This window comes from Papio anubis, chromosome 5 (genome assembly GCF_008728515.1).
Source record: "Papio anubis isolate 15944 chromosome 5, Panubis1.0, whole genome shotgun sequence".
Lineage (NCBI taxonomy): Eukaryota > Metazoa > Chordata > Mammalia > Primates > Cercopithecidae > Papio > Papio anubis.
Genome location: NC_044980.1, coordinates 33,867,693 through 33,881,727, shown reverse-complemented (window position 1 = coordinate 33,881,727; position 14,035 = coordinate 33,867,693). Strand labels below are relative to the sequence as shown.

Sequence of the window (14,035 nt, the reverse complement as noted above, 5' to 3'; positions counted from 1 at the left end):
AGCAACGGCTGGTCTTTTAGGGGCTCATCAAGCACATTCAGACATTTCAAATGTTCCACGATGCGAAGCTTTGATCCTGAATGTTCTTCCCTTGATTAAAACAACAACAGGTGCTACTCGGGAGGCTGAGGCAGGAGCATGGCATGAACCTGGCAGGTGGAGCTTGCAGTGACCGAGACTGCACCACTGCACTCCAGCCTGGGCAACAGAGCAACACTCCATCTCAAAAAAAAAAAAAAAAAAAAAAAAAAAAGAAAACAACAACAACAAAAAACCAATAAAACAATAAAAATTTAAAGAGAAACTTAAGCCGTGCATTTCTAAGAATTTACACTTAGTTCACCAAATCTATTGTTTTCTGAGTTGTTTGAAGTTCAACAAAACTAATGAGCCTTTTTTCCAAATGTCTTTAAAAATTCCTTTTTCTTAGAAGGACATTTAGAGGCTTTGAAAGTTGTCGCAAGGGTAACAATAATAATTCTAATAATAAATTGCTCCAAACTCCAACCCCTGCAGGTTCAAAATTTACTTAATACTCTGAACCCAAGGGATTTAAATTATTACCAGAATTTATTATCTTTTGTTTATGGGGCTTTCCAAACAGGAGAAAGAAACCATGTGGAGATTCACTAGAGTTCATTGTGTGGTTCGCTTTGCGGTAATGCATATAACCCAGAAGACTTCCAGAATCTTCTCAGTTTGAACCTTCAAAGCCTCCCTAGTTTGGTGGAATCAGCATGGTTAGGATGAGATTGTACTAAGGGTACTGATTTTTCGGCCTGGACAATTTTTGGCTAATGGACCAGAGCAAGAGCCCTCATAGAAGGATTCTTCTGTAGGACATACAATCTGTGTTACGTAAGATGGATGATATATTGTTAGGTGGCTATGGGGTGGAAAGAGAACAATTTTTCTCTGGGGTGTGTGCAAAGAAACTGACTGCCTTGACTCCCCTTGAACTGTCTACCTTGTCATCTGAGGACCTCTGGTGGTGGAATTTTTCCCAGCGTGTGTGTATTGATGTTTCTGTGCCAAACCATCCGACCCTGTTACATTTTCCTACATTCCTTTCCTCCTATTTTGTCATTCTCATTAAGCAAGGAGCAACAATCAGTTGCAAACACCCAGAACAAAGTGGTGGATGTGCCTGACCAGACTGCCATTTCACAAAAGTTACCTGACACCTTCTTTTCCAGTGAACCTCTGATACATTTCCTGTAGCAAGAGAAGGCAGCCAACATGAAGGAAAATGTGATATCTGCAACTGTTGTCACTCTGCTACTTTTTCTCAACACCTGCCTTCTGAATGGTAAGTAAGAGACTATGGTGCTCTCTTTCATTGCCTGGGGTGTTTGTCAACAGGGTGGAGAGTCCATTGCAATGTTCTTGCAATGCTGTCATGAAAAATGAAAATTCTGTGTTATGTGCTGCTGTTGAATTATTTGCAATATTTTGCATTAAAGTTAATGCAGAAAAATTAATGCAATTAATGCAAAATCTTGTCACTGTGCTTTCTGCCTTCTGTCCTCATTTCAGGAGTGTAAAAAAACAGCTCTGAAGAAGACAAGACCTGAGTTCTAATCCAGGTCCTGCCAGTTTCTAGCTGTGTGACCTAGAGCCAATTACCTAACTCTCTGGGTTTCCAAATTCTCAAAGTGAGGATAGTGATGTTTCCTCTCCTGCAGATGAAATAATGTATATGAAAACTCTTTGAAAAACTATGATGGGATATAAGAGGTTGCTGTTACATGGTGGGAAGCAGGTACAGCCAACTCTATTATCTGTGCTAATAGGAGAAATGAAGTCCACAGCTAAATGAGATGGGGGGGTGCCTGTGAATATACACTTCTGTATGTCAACCCTTATGCATTTCTAGGTGTGCAAACTTCTATATGTACCTGTGTATATATTAACTTTTCTATATGGACCTGATTGTAAATGCTTCTCTGTCTGAACCTGTATGTATATATACTTTTATGTATGTCTGTGTGTGTTCTGTGGATATCTGTAAGTGCACACTTCTCTGCATGTACCTGTGTGCGTATCAGTATGTACTTCCATGAGTATGCACCTGTGTATATTTCTGTGTGTGTGTGGTGTGTGTGTACTTTTGATGCGGGCTCTGTGTGGGCATCTACATACCTGTATGTGTGGTTCCTGTGTGGTTTTCTCTGTGTTTCTGTGCATTGAGATTTTAACTTATTCCTCTAATGTAGATGAAGGAAACATTTGTCTAATTGTAATTTTACAAATCTACCTTCCTTTCTTGAGTTTCCCGAAGGTACTATTAATAAACAGTAAAATAAGAAAGAGAAGCTTTCAGAGAGAGAAAAAGGGGAAAGCGGAGGTCAGAATGACCCACAAGAGAAACTAAATACTCAAGAAATCAATGATCACCCTAATTGGCTTCTGAGTGTGCTCATTATGGAACCATAGGCTTTGGATTTTTTAGATAAACGTTTCCTTCTACTTCACACACTTCTCCCCACTCATGACAAAAACAAAGCAAAACAAAAACTTGCATTCTTGCTGTGACTCCCAGCAACACATTATCCTGAATAAATTGTCCCTAGAGGATGAGCAATGTTACAAATATTGGCAGAGCTGACCCGAGCTGGCAAGGACGGGTTTCAGCAGGGCCTGTGAGCAGGAGGGTAGGTGAGCTCCAGCTGACACTACCAGTCTGGTGTCCTGGGCTCTAGCCTGTGTCCCACAACATGCCATTCTGCTAAATTCCTCTTTCTGGCCAACTCTGCCTAGAGAACCCTCTTTCCATGCATTTCCCCTCACTGAGGTCTCCTCCTAACCTGCTGTTTCTGATCTGATGCTCAGCTAGAAACTCTGCCCTTGGAGCCTGCATAAGGAGTAGAGAAAACAGAGAGAACCCCCAGAGGTGCTGACCCACCTCTGAAAGCACTCCTTTCTGCTCCTGATATCCTGAACTCAGTGCTAGAGCACCCAGCTAGACAAAAAAGAGGACCAGCTGAAGTCATGTAGGCGAGCATGGTGACTTCCCCAGCCCCACAGCATCAGGGCAAACTCCCAGGGCTCTGCTGTCCCTCTTTGAACCTGACATCCAAGCAAGAGAAATGGGGGCCCACTTGTCAAAAGCTTTGGGGATTTGGCAACTAAAAATTTTACAACCTTGGTACTGTATTTTCACACCACCTCACCGAGACCTTCTAGCGTCCAGTCTGGAACTGGGTTCAGCTCTTAGAAAGCAGTGGTTGCTCAGAACCAGGAGAGGAGCTGGCCACTCTGCTACCTCTTATCACACCTCCTACCCTGAAAAGATTCATCAAATTGTAGTTTTATAGACCCTATGGGATTACAAGATTACAAAAGGGCCACACACTCTTCAAGCCCTCTGTATCCAAAGGAAGCCCTTTGCAACCTCACCACAAAAATAAAAAATAAAAAAAAAAAAAAAAAGGAAAGAGAGGAAAATCTAAGAGAAAAAAGGACTAGAAACCAAGATTCAGAAGTGGGGATGGTGTGGATGAGGAGACAGACTGTGAGTCTGGGTCACAAGATCAAAGCTGAATAAAATCAAGGAAAAGTGGCGAGGCGCAGTAGCTCATGCCTGTAATCCCAGCACTTTGGGAGGCCGAGGCGGGCAGACCACAAGGTCAGGAGTTCGAGACCAGCCTCACCAACATGATGAAACCCCATTTTTACTAAAAATACAAAAACTTAGCTGGGTGTGGTGGTGTGTGCCTGTAATCCCAGCTACTCAGGAGGCTGAGGCAGGAGAATGGCTTGAACCCGGGAGGCACAGGTTGCAGTGAGCCGAGATCATACCACTGCACTCCAGCCTGGGCAAGAGAGCAAGAGCCATCTCCAAAAAAAAAAAAAAAAATTCAAGGAAGGGACGCCTAGATACGGGGAGCTTCAGAGATGCAGTGAATGGACAGAAGATCAGGAACAAGTTGAGTTCATTGCGTGGGGATGGCAGAAAGATGGAGATTGGTGAGCAGAGTGGAGAAGTGCCATAGAGTGGTGTTTCGCCAAAGTGTCTGCAGGTTGCTCATACCTGGGAAGGATTCTTTGTATGGTCCCCTTAGACTGAGGGAGGGTATCAGCTTTACAGACCTCGTGGTATTACAAAAGGGCCACCACACACTCTTCAACCCATATGTGTCTATCTTGCATTTAAGGCTCACTCTTTGTTGAAATTTTGCAGTTGGTCACTAGCCCTCACATAGGCTATTGGTATCTCCATCTCGAAGTACGCAAACACACACACACACACACACACATACACACACCCCAGCACAAAGCTGTCTAAGAGCCCTGCCAACATCAGGGCAGCCCACAGGGGAGTGTTGCTGCATGCTGATGCTGGGCATTTCTGAGCATCCACCCTAGGTCTCCTCACCCGAGGCTTCATCACTGGCTTGGGTCCCATCAATCTGTTTCTGTCACCAACAGAAGGATCAAATGGTTAAATGGACCTCAATATTGATGCAGTGGTTTCTGGCTTTTTCTAGGACAGTTACCTCCTGGAAAACCTGAGATCTTTAAATGTCGTTCTCCCAATAAGGAAACATTCACCTGCTGGTGGAGGCCTGGGACAGATGGAGGACTTCCTACCAATTATTCGCTGACTTACCACAGGGAAGGGTAAGAAGTTCCCTTCTCTCCTATGAAACCCCATGAGTACTCCCATTCTCCAGGCCAAAGAAACTCTGGTTCTGAGTGACAGCACTTCCCTGAATTTACACCAGTAAGGTTCATACCTCTGGGGAAAGGGGAGTCTGAGGTCCATGCCAACATTCTCCTGTTAATGTCTGTTAAGAGCTGTCAATATACATAAGGTTACCAGCCATAGCAGTACAATATCAGTAATGTTTCAAATCCCCTGTCACAACTTAGGTTGCAGCCTGAGGCCCCATAGAAGTGTTTCTTAATTGGTAGTTAATCTTAGATGCTCATCTATAATTCTTATGCCATTTGCATTTTTTTTAACTAGACATGTCACTTTTTCAAAATAGGTAGGATCATGTGAAGTGGCACTATGTAATCCTTGACAAACATGGTTCATGTTCAAGAAAATAAAGAACCTTGTAGGGAAAAGAAGGCGAGAGTTTTTCCTTAGCACATTTCTGATCTAAGAGCCACGATCTCCTAGAGGACATATTTGGACCTAAGGTTGCAATGAGGGCTAAACCAGATCATCTCTGTGCAGACATTTTGTTGTGCTCACAGTGAGACCCTCCTGGAAATCCTGGGAGAGCTGTATTCTTCTTCAAAAAGGAAAATATTTAGTTGCTGGTAGAGATAGCTGGCCCACTTTCCAATGACTGCACTTTGTTGTACACAAAACTGTCATCCTGGCTGAAATCCAAACGGACATCATGTAATCAGATTTCAGGATCTCAAATGCAACCAGAACTGAACAAGCCTCCACACCTGTGCAGTGTGTCTTGCGCTGAGGCTCCTGAATCTAAATGTGAGCAGCCTACTGAGCCACTTGGGCTTGAGATACCTCCTTTCAACGTCACTTCACTTTATTGCTGACTTGGTGCAGTCTGAAATGGACCAACATCAGTTTTTGTCCTCTTGAACCCTTTTTAAAAAAATGAAATGTAGGCCGGGCGTGGTGGCTCATGCCTGTAATCCCAGCACTTTGGGAGGCTGAGACGGGCGCCTCACGAGGTCAGGAGATCGAGCCCATCCTGGCTAACACGGTGAAACCCCGTCTCTACTAAAAAAATACACAAAATTAGCCGGGCGCGGTGGCGGGCGCCTGTAGTCCCAGCTACTTGGGAGGCTGAGGCAGGAGAATGGCGTGAACCCGGGAGGCGGAGCTTGCAGTGAGCTGAGATCGCGCCGCTACACTCCAGCCTGGGAGACAGAGCCAGACTCTGTCTCCCCACCCCCGCCCCCCAAAAAAAAAAAAAAAAAAAAAAGAGAAATGTAATTCAACACGAATGTGAAATAGCTGATGCATTGTGCATGGCTCCTCTGTGTGTAGACAGGTGAAAGTTCCAATTTCCTGAGGCCACCCAATGGGCATGACCTGGGTATGGTGGTGCCTGGGCCATTGAAAGCTCGAGTATTTATCAGCAGGGGATATAGGTCCCAGAGCCCACAAGAACACTTATAGAAGGGAAGTGCTGATCAGAAGCCAAATACTTGAGGCCCTAAAATAACCTTTCCAGCATGCTATTCTCTCTCTCACTCCCAGCTGAAATGAGAATAACATGGAAGCCTAAGGAACCATTTGTCAGCTCTGGGTTTTGTGCTTGGAATTTCTGATACCCAAAGGCCAGTGGTATTGATCTATGAAGAAAAAACTAGACTCTCTTTATTACTTTATTATTCATTCCTAATACATTACTTATTACAGAGAGACACTCATGCATGAATGTCCAGACTACATAACTGGTGGGCCCAACTCCTGCCACTTTGGCAAGCAGTACACCTCCATGTGGAGGACATACATCATGATGGTCAATGCCACTAACCAAATGGGAAGCAGTTTCTCGGATGAACTTTACGTGGACGTGACTTACATAGGTAAGGGGAAGGAAAGTGGGTGAGGCATTTGTTACTCCATTATGTATTAGCCAATAGTCACACTCAGTTTGAGTCTTCTTGGGTTTTGGATGGATCCCCAAAAGGAGGATGAGAAAACTCACAATATGTTTGTCAACTGAGCATTTCAAATCATGTTTTATCGAGTCATTTATGACACTAAGGCTGGCACTTGGGATCCTTGTGTTCCTGTGCTTTCCCTTGACCCTCATCCTCTTGCACTAGGGAACAAATGTTCTAAGTACGTTCCCCTTGCCAACCCTTCTTTCTTGCCCTCCCCTTGCAATCGATATCCCCTTCTTCCTTGGCAAGCTGGGATTTCTTTTATTTCTCCTCATGGAATACAGAGATGCTCCAGGAAGAAGAAGCTCTTAGAAGGGTTCATCTGGTTCTGCATCCACAGCAATTGCTCCCATTGCTTTGCCCCAAACTCACATATATGTGTGTGTGTGTGTGTGTGTACACATACATGTTGCATATATGTGATATATATTTTTTTGTGTGTGTAAATATATATATACACACCGTTGGTAATTTTTTTACTAAACATGTTATTTTTATAACATAAGAAGATAATGTGAGGTGGCACCATGCAATCCTTGACAAATACAGTGTTCAAGAAAATAAAGAATGTAGGCTGGGCACGGTGCCTCACACCTGTAATGCCAGCACTTTGGGAGGCTGAGACAGGCAGATCATGAGGTCAGGAGTTCAAGACCAGCCTGACCAACATGGTGAAACCCCATCTCTACTAAAAATACAAAAATTAGCCAGGCTTGGTGGTGCGTACCTGTAATCCCAGCTACTCAGGAGGCTGAGGCAGGAGAATTGCTTGAACCCAGGACGTGGAGGTTGCAGTGAGCCAAGATCACACCACTGCACTCCAGCCTGGGCCACAGAGCGAGACTCCACCTAAAAAAAAAAAAAAAAAAGAAAGAAAGAAAGAAAAGAAAAGAAATAATTTAAATGTTAAAAACTACCAATGGTCTGTGCACACACACACACCCCCCCCAGAGAAAGAGAGAGAGAGAGAGAGAGAGAGAGAGCAAGAGAGCAAGCAAGAGAAAGAGAGAGAGAGAGAAATTTATCACCCCTGCATCTACTGGTGCTGCCAAGGTTGCAGGAAGGTCATCTCCAAGCTGAACGGGAAGCTCTCTGGCATGGCCTTCCATGTCCCCACCACAAATGTGTCAGTCATGGACCTGACCTGCTTTCTGGAAAAACTTGCCAAATATGGTGACATCAAGAGGGTGGTGAAGCAGGGACGATGTTCTGGAGAGCCCCATGGTTGTCGTACTACAGTTGTGCAGGGGGGCCATTCACAGTCTTCTTTACGGAGTGATGGCATGGACCGTGGACATGAGTCCTTCCATGATAAATGACAAATTTTATGTAAGTGTGGTGTGTGTGTGTGTGTGTGTGTGTGTGTGTATTGACTTACCCTCAAGCATTATAATATTTGAAGGCAAAACAATGAATGCAAGAAATGTTCTGAAATTAGCAACTGTTTTAATAAATGTGATCCACAAAAAAGGTGCTCACTAAAGAAAAGTAATATGTTTAAAAAGAGAAATCAGCAAGTGTATATGAAATTCTCATTGATCCTGGAAAACAAATTCTCTGGTGAAAGAATATGTTGGACCATATTTTTCAAAATAATAAAAGAAGTGTCCACAGAACTCCCGTATAACCCTGCAGCCCACAGTGTTGTGACAGGCCACGGAAGTTCATTTTAAAATACACGGTAATTTTCCGACACTTCCACTCTCATGCAGTGATAACCTGCAGTACAGAATGACAACATTGAAAGATAATTGCTCAGAAGTAGAGTTCTTTGTTGTTAATATTTAGTTACACTGAAAACACTTAAAAGCAGTGGTTCTCAACTGGGAGCTGTTTTTGCTTCCCACAGGATATTTTGCAATGACTGGAGACATTTTTGATTGACACAAGCTAGGGAAGTGGGGAGATGGGGGTATTACTTGTATATAGTGCATAAAGCCCAGAGATCCTTTTAGCATTCTACAAAGCATAGGACAGCCCCCTCCAACAAAGAAATATCCAGTCCAAAATGCAAGTAGTGCTGAGGTTGGGAAAGTAGGCTCTAAAAGATACATCCTGAACATTTTATTTGCGTTTTTGTGTAATTTTTTTATCAGAAGCATTGCTCAGTATGTATTTAACTTAAAACATACATTAATTAGCTGCTATTTGTTTAGGAAATGTGCTCAAAATAATCTTTCTTAGGTACTTACTCAGTAACATATCAACTTAGACTTGATGGCAATATTTTTTTTTAGTACAGGGGACTTTATTGATGGCACATGGCAAAGTGGGGCTCCCTAAGCACCTCCTCTTCAGGGGGTCTGCATGCAAATTGTGAGGGGAGATTGTCACTGAGGTGGGGGACTGACTGCCACCGTGACTCCCCAGCAGCTGAGGGTCTCACTCTTGCTCTTGTCCTCTCACTGGGGCTGGTGGTCCAGGGCTCTTACTACTTGGAGGCCATGTGGGCCTTAAGGTCCATCACCCTGTTGCTGCAGCCTAATTCACTGTCATACCAGGAAATGGGCTTGACAAAGTGGTAGTTGAGAGCAATGCCAGCCCCAGGATTGAAAGTAGAAGAGTGGGTGTCACTGTTAACGTCACAGGAGACAGCCTGGTGCTTAGTGTAGCCCAGAAGGCCCGTGTGTGTGTGTGTGTGTGTGTGTGTGTGTGTGTGTGTGTGCATGTGTGTGTGTGTATTGCCTTACCCTCAAGCATTATAATATTTGAAGGCAAAACAATGAAAGCAAGAAATGTTCTGAAATTATTAACTGTTTTAATAAATGTGATCCACAAAAAAGGGGCTCACTAAAGAAAAGTAGTATGTTGGACCATATTTTTGAAAATCATAGAAGAAGTGCCCCCAGAACCCTCATATAACCCTGCAGCCTATGAAGGGGCCTTCTGATGCCTGCTTCACCACCTTCTTGATATCATCATATTTGGCAGGTTTTTCCAGATGGCAGGTCAGGTCACCACTGACACCATGGTGGGGACATGGAAGGCCCTGCCAGTGAGCTTCCCATTCAGCTCGGAGATGACCTTGCCATCAGCCTTGGCAGCACCAACAGATGCACGGATCATGTTCTGGAAAGCCTCAGGGCTGTTGCACCACAGTTTCCCAGAGAGGCCATTGACAGCCTTCTCAGTGGAATGATAGCATGGACTGCAAACATGAGTCCTTTTACAATGGATGGCAATTTTTTTTTATTATACTTTAAGTTCTAGGGTACATGTGTACAACATGCAGGTTTGTTACATATGTATACATGTGCCATGTTGGTGCACTGCACCCATTAACTCATCATTTACATTAGGCATATCTTCTAATGCTATCCTTCCCTGCTCTCCCCACCCCATGATAGGCCCTGGTGTGTGATGTTCCCCACCCTGCGTCCAAGTATTCTCATTGTTCAGTTGCCACCTATGAGTGAGAACATGCAGTGTTTGGTTTTCTGTCCTTGCGATAGTTTGCTCAGAATGACAGTTTCCATCTTCATTCATGTCCCTACGAAGGACATGAACTCATCCTTTTTTATGTCCCTACAAAGGACATGAACTCATCCTATCCATGAGCATAGTATTCCATAGTGTATATGTGCCACATTTTCTTAATCCAGTCTATCATTGATGGACATTTGGGTTGGTTCCAGGTCTTTGCTACTGTGAATAGTGCCACAATAAACATATGTGTGCATGTGTCTTTATAGCAGCATTATTTATAATCCTTTGGGTATATACCCAGTAATAGGATAGCTGGGTCAAATGGTATTTCTAGTTCTAGATCCTTGGGGAACTGCCACACTGTCTTCCACAATGGTTGAACTAGTTTACAGTCTCACTAACAGTGTAAAACAGTTCCTATTTCTCCACATCCTCTCCAGCACCTGTTGTTTCTTGACTTTTTAATGATTGCCATTCTAACTGGTGTGAGATGGTATCTCATTGTGGTTTTGATTTGCATTTCTCTGATGGCCAGTGATGATGAGCATTTTTTCATGTGTCTGTTGGCTGCATAAATGTCTTCTTTTGAGAAGTGTCTGTTCATATCTTTCACCCACTTTTTGATAGGGTTGATTTTTTCTTGTAAATTTGTTTAAATTCTTTGTAGATTCTGGATATTAGCCCTTTGTCAGATGGGTAGATTGTAAAAATTTTCTCCCATTCTGTAGGTTGCCTGTTCACTCTGATGGTAGTTTCTTTTGCTGTGCAAAAGCTCTTTAGTTTAATTAGATCCCATTTGTCAATTTTGGCTTTTGTTGCCATTGTTTTTGGTGTTTTAGTCATGAAGTCCTTTCCCATGCCTATGTCCTGAATGGTATTGCCTAGGTTTTCTTCTAGGGTTTTTATGGTTTTAGGTCTAACATTTAAGTCTTTAATCCATCTTGAATTAATTTTTGTATAAGGTGTAAGGAAGGGATCAACTTTCAGCTTTCTATATATGGCTAGCCAGTTTTCCCAGCACCATTTATTAAATAGGGCCTCCTTTCCCCATTTCTTGTTTTTGTCATGTTTGTCAAAGATCAGATGGTTGTAGATATGAGGTATTTTTTCTGAGGGCTCTATTCTGTTCCATTGGTGAATAATCTCTGTTTTGGTACTGGTGCCAGGTTGTTTTGGTTACTGTAGCCTTGTAGTATAGTTTGAAGTAAGGTAGTGTGATGCCTCCAGCTTTGTTCTTTTGGCTTAGGATTGTCTTGGCAGTGTGGACCCTTTTTTGGTTCCATATGCACTTTAAAGTAGTTTTTTCCAATTCTCTGAAGAAAGTCATTGATAGCTTGATGGGGATGGCATTGAATCTATAAATTGCCTTGGGCAGTATGGCCATTTTCACAATATTTATTCTTCCTATCCATGAGCATGGAATGTTCTTCCATTTGTTTGTGTCCTCTTTTATTTCACTGAGCAGTAGTTTGTAGTTCTCCTTGAAGAGGTCCTTCACATTCCTTGTAAGTTGGATTCCTAGGTATTTTACTCTCTTACAAGCAATTGTGAATGGGAGTTCACTCTTGATTTGGCTCTCTGTTTGTCTGTTATTGGTGTATAGGAATGCTTATGATTTTTGCACATTGATTTTGTATCCTGAGACTTTGCTGAAGTTACTTATCAGCTGAAGGAGATTTTGGGCTGAGACAATGGGGTTTTCTAAATATACAATAATATCAGCTGCAAACAGGGACAATTTGACTTCCTGTTTTCCTAATTGAATACCCTTTATTTCTTTCTCCTGCCTGATTGCCCTGGCCAGAACTTCCAACACTATGTTGAATAGGAGTGGTGAGAGAGGGTATCCCTGTCTTGTGCCAGTTTTCAAAGGGAATACTTCCAGTTTTTGTACATTCAGTATGATATTGGCTGTGGGGTTTGTCATAAATAGCTCTTATTATTTTTGAATGCGTCCCATCAATACCACCTCTAGTTTATTGAGTTTTAGCATGAAGGGCTGTTGGTTTGTTGAAGGCCTTTTCTGCATCTATTGGGATAATCATGTGATTTTTGTCTTTTGGTTTTGTTCATATGATGGATTCACGTTTATTGATTTCGTGTAGTCCACTTGGTGCAGAGCTGAGTTCAAGTCCTGGATATCATATTGCTCTGTCTAGGTGATCTGTCAAATGTTGACAGATGCGATTAGAGATTCTCCTTATTATTGTTATTAGTAGGAGTCTAGAGTCTCTTGTAAGTCTCTAGGACTTGCTTTATGAATCTAGATTGCTCCTGTGTTAGTGCATATATAATTTTAGGATAGTTAGTTCTTCTTGATGAGATTAGTCCCTTTACCATTATGCCAATGGCCTTTTTGTCTGTTTTGATCTTTGTTGGTTTTAAAGTCCTGTTTTATCCAGGGGGCCCCAGGGTTGCAAGCCCTGCTTTTTTTTTTGTTGTTTTCCATTTTGCTTGGTAGATCTTCCTCCATCCTTTATTTTAGCAGGCCCTATGTAGTCATGTCTGCATGTGTGAGATGTGTCTCCTGAATACAGCACACTGATGGGTCTTGACTCTCTATCCAATTTGCCAGTCTGTGTCTTTTAATCGGAGAATTTAGCCCATTTACATTTAAGATTAATATTGTTGGGTGTGAATTTGATCCTGTCATTATGATGTTAGCTGGTTATTTTGCTCGTTAGTTGATGCAATTTCTTCCTAGCATCGATGGTCTTTACAATTTGGCATGTTTTTGCAGTGGCTGGTACTGGTTGTTCCTTTCCATGTTTAGTGTTTCCTTCAGGAGTTCTTGTAAGGCAGGCCTGGTGGTGACAAAATCTCAAAGCATTTGCTTGTTTGTAAAGCATTTTATTTCTCCTTCACTTGTGAAGCTTAGTTTGGCTGGATATGAAATTCTGGGTTGAAAATTATTTTCTTTAAGAATGTTTAATATTGGCCCCCACTCTCTTCTGGCTTGTAGAGTTTCTGCCGAGAGAGCCACTGTTAATCTGATGGGCTTCCCCTTGTGGGTAACCCAACCTTTCTCTCTGGCTACCCTTAATATTTTTTCCTTCATTTCAACTTTGGTGAATCTGATAATTATGTGTCTTGGAGGGGCTCTTCTCGAGGAGTATCTTTGTGGCATTCTCTATATTTCCTGAATTTGAATGTTGGCTTGCCTTGCTAGGTTGGGGAAGTTCTCCTGGATAATATCCTGCAGAGTGTTTTCCAACTTGGTTCCATTCTCCCCGTCACTTTCAGATACACCAATCAGACATAGATTTGGTCTTTTCACATAGTCCCATATTTCTTGGAGGCTTTTTTTATTTCTTTTTACTCTTTTTTCTCTAAACTTCTCTTCTCGCTTCATTTCATTCATTTGATCTTCAGTCACTGATACTCTTTCTTCCACTTGATTGAATCAGCTACTGAATCTTGTGCATGCATCACATAGTTCTCATGCCATGGTTTTCAGCTCCATCAGGTCATTTAAAGTCGTCTCTATGCTGTTTATTCTAGTTAGCCATTCATCTGATCTTTTTTCAAGGTTTTTAGCATCTTTGTGATGAGTTCAAACATCCTCCTTTAGCTCGGAGATGTGTGTTATTACCAATCGTCTGAAGCCTTCTTCTCTCAACTTGTCAAAGTCATTCTCCGTCCAGCTTTCTTCCATTGCTGGCGAGAAGCTGCGTTACTTTGGAGGAGAAGCGGCTCTCTGATTTTTAGAATTTTCAGCTTTTCTGCTCTGGTTTCTCCCCATCTTTGTGGTTTTATCTACCTTTGGTCTTTGATGATGGTGACATACAGATGGGGCTTTGGTGTGGAGATCCTTTCTGTTTGTTAGTTTTCCTTCTAACAGTCAGGGCCCTCAGCTGCAGGTCTGTTAGAGTTTACTTGAGGTCCACTCCAGACTCTGTTTGCCTTGGGATCACCAGTGGAGGCTGAAGAACAGCAAATATTGCAGAACAGAAAATGTTGCTGCCTGATCCTTCCTCTGGAAGCTTCATCTCAGAGAGGCACCCAG

At 42.6% G+C, this 14,035-nt stretch overlaps 1 protein-coding gene across 3 annotated transcripts in view; it reads left to right on the top strand.

Annotated features, from left to right (window-relative positions):
• PRLR (prolactin receptor) overlaps positions 1-7,255 on the top strand; it is a 142,444-nt gene extending 135,189 nt beyond the window's left edge. For all 3 annotated transcript variants that reach the window (XM_031666102.1, XM_031666103.1, XM_031666104.1), the window contains 3 exons: positions 1,197-1,309; positions 4,491-4,623; positions 6,353-7,255. In XM_031666102.1, the coding sequence (XP_031521962.1) occupies positions 1,240-1,309; positions 4,491-4,623; positions 6,353-6,545 (396 nt within the window). In that variant the 5' untranslated portion in view covers positions 1,197-1,239 and the 3' untranslated portion in view covers positions 6,546-7,255. The remainder of the gene's footprint in view (positions 1-1,196; positions 1,310-4,490; positions 4,624-6,352) is intronic.
• Positions 7,256-14,035: the final 6,780 nt, after the last annotated feature.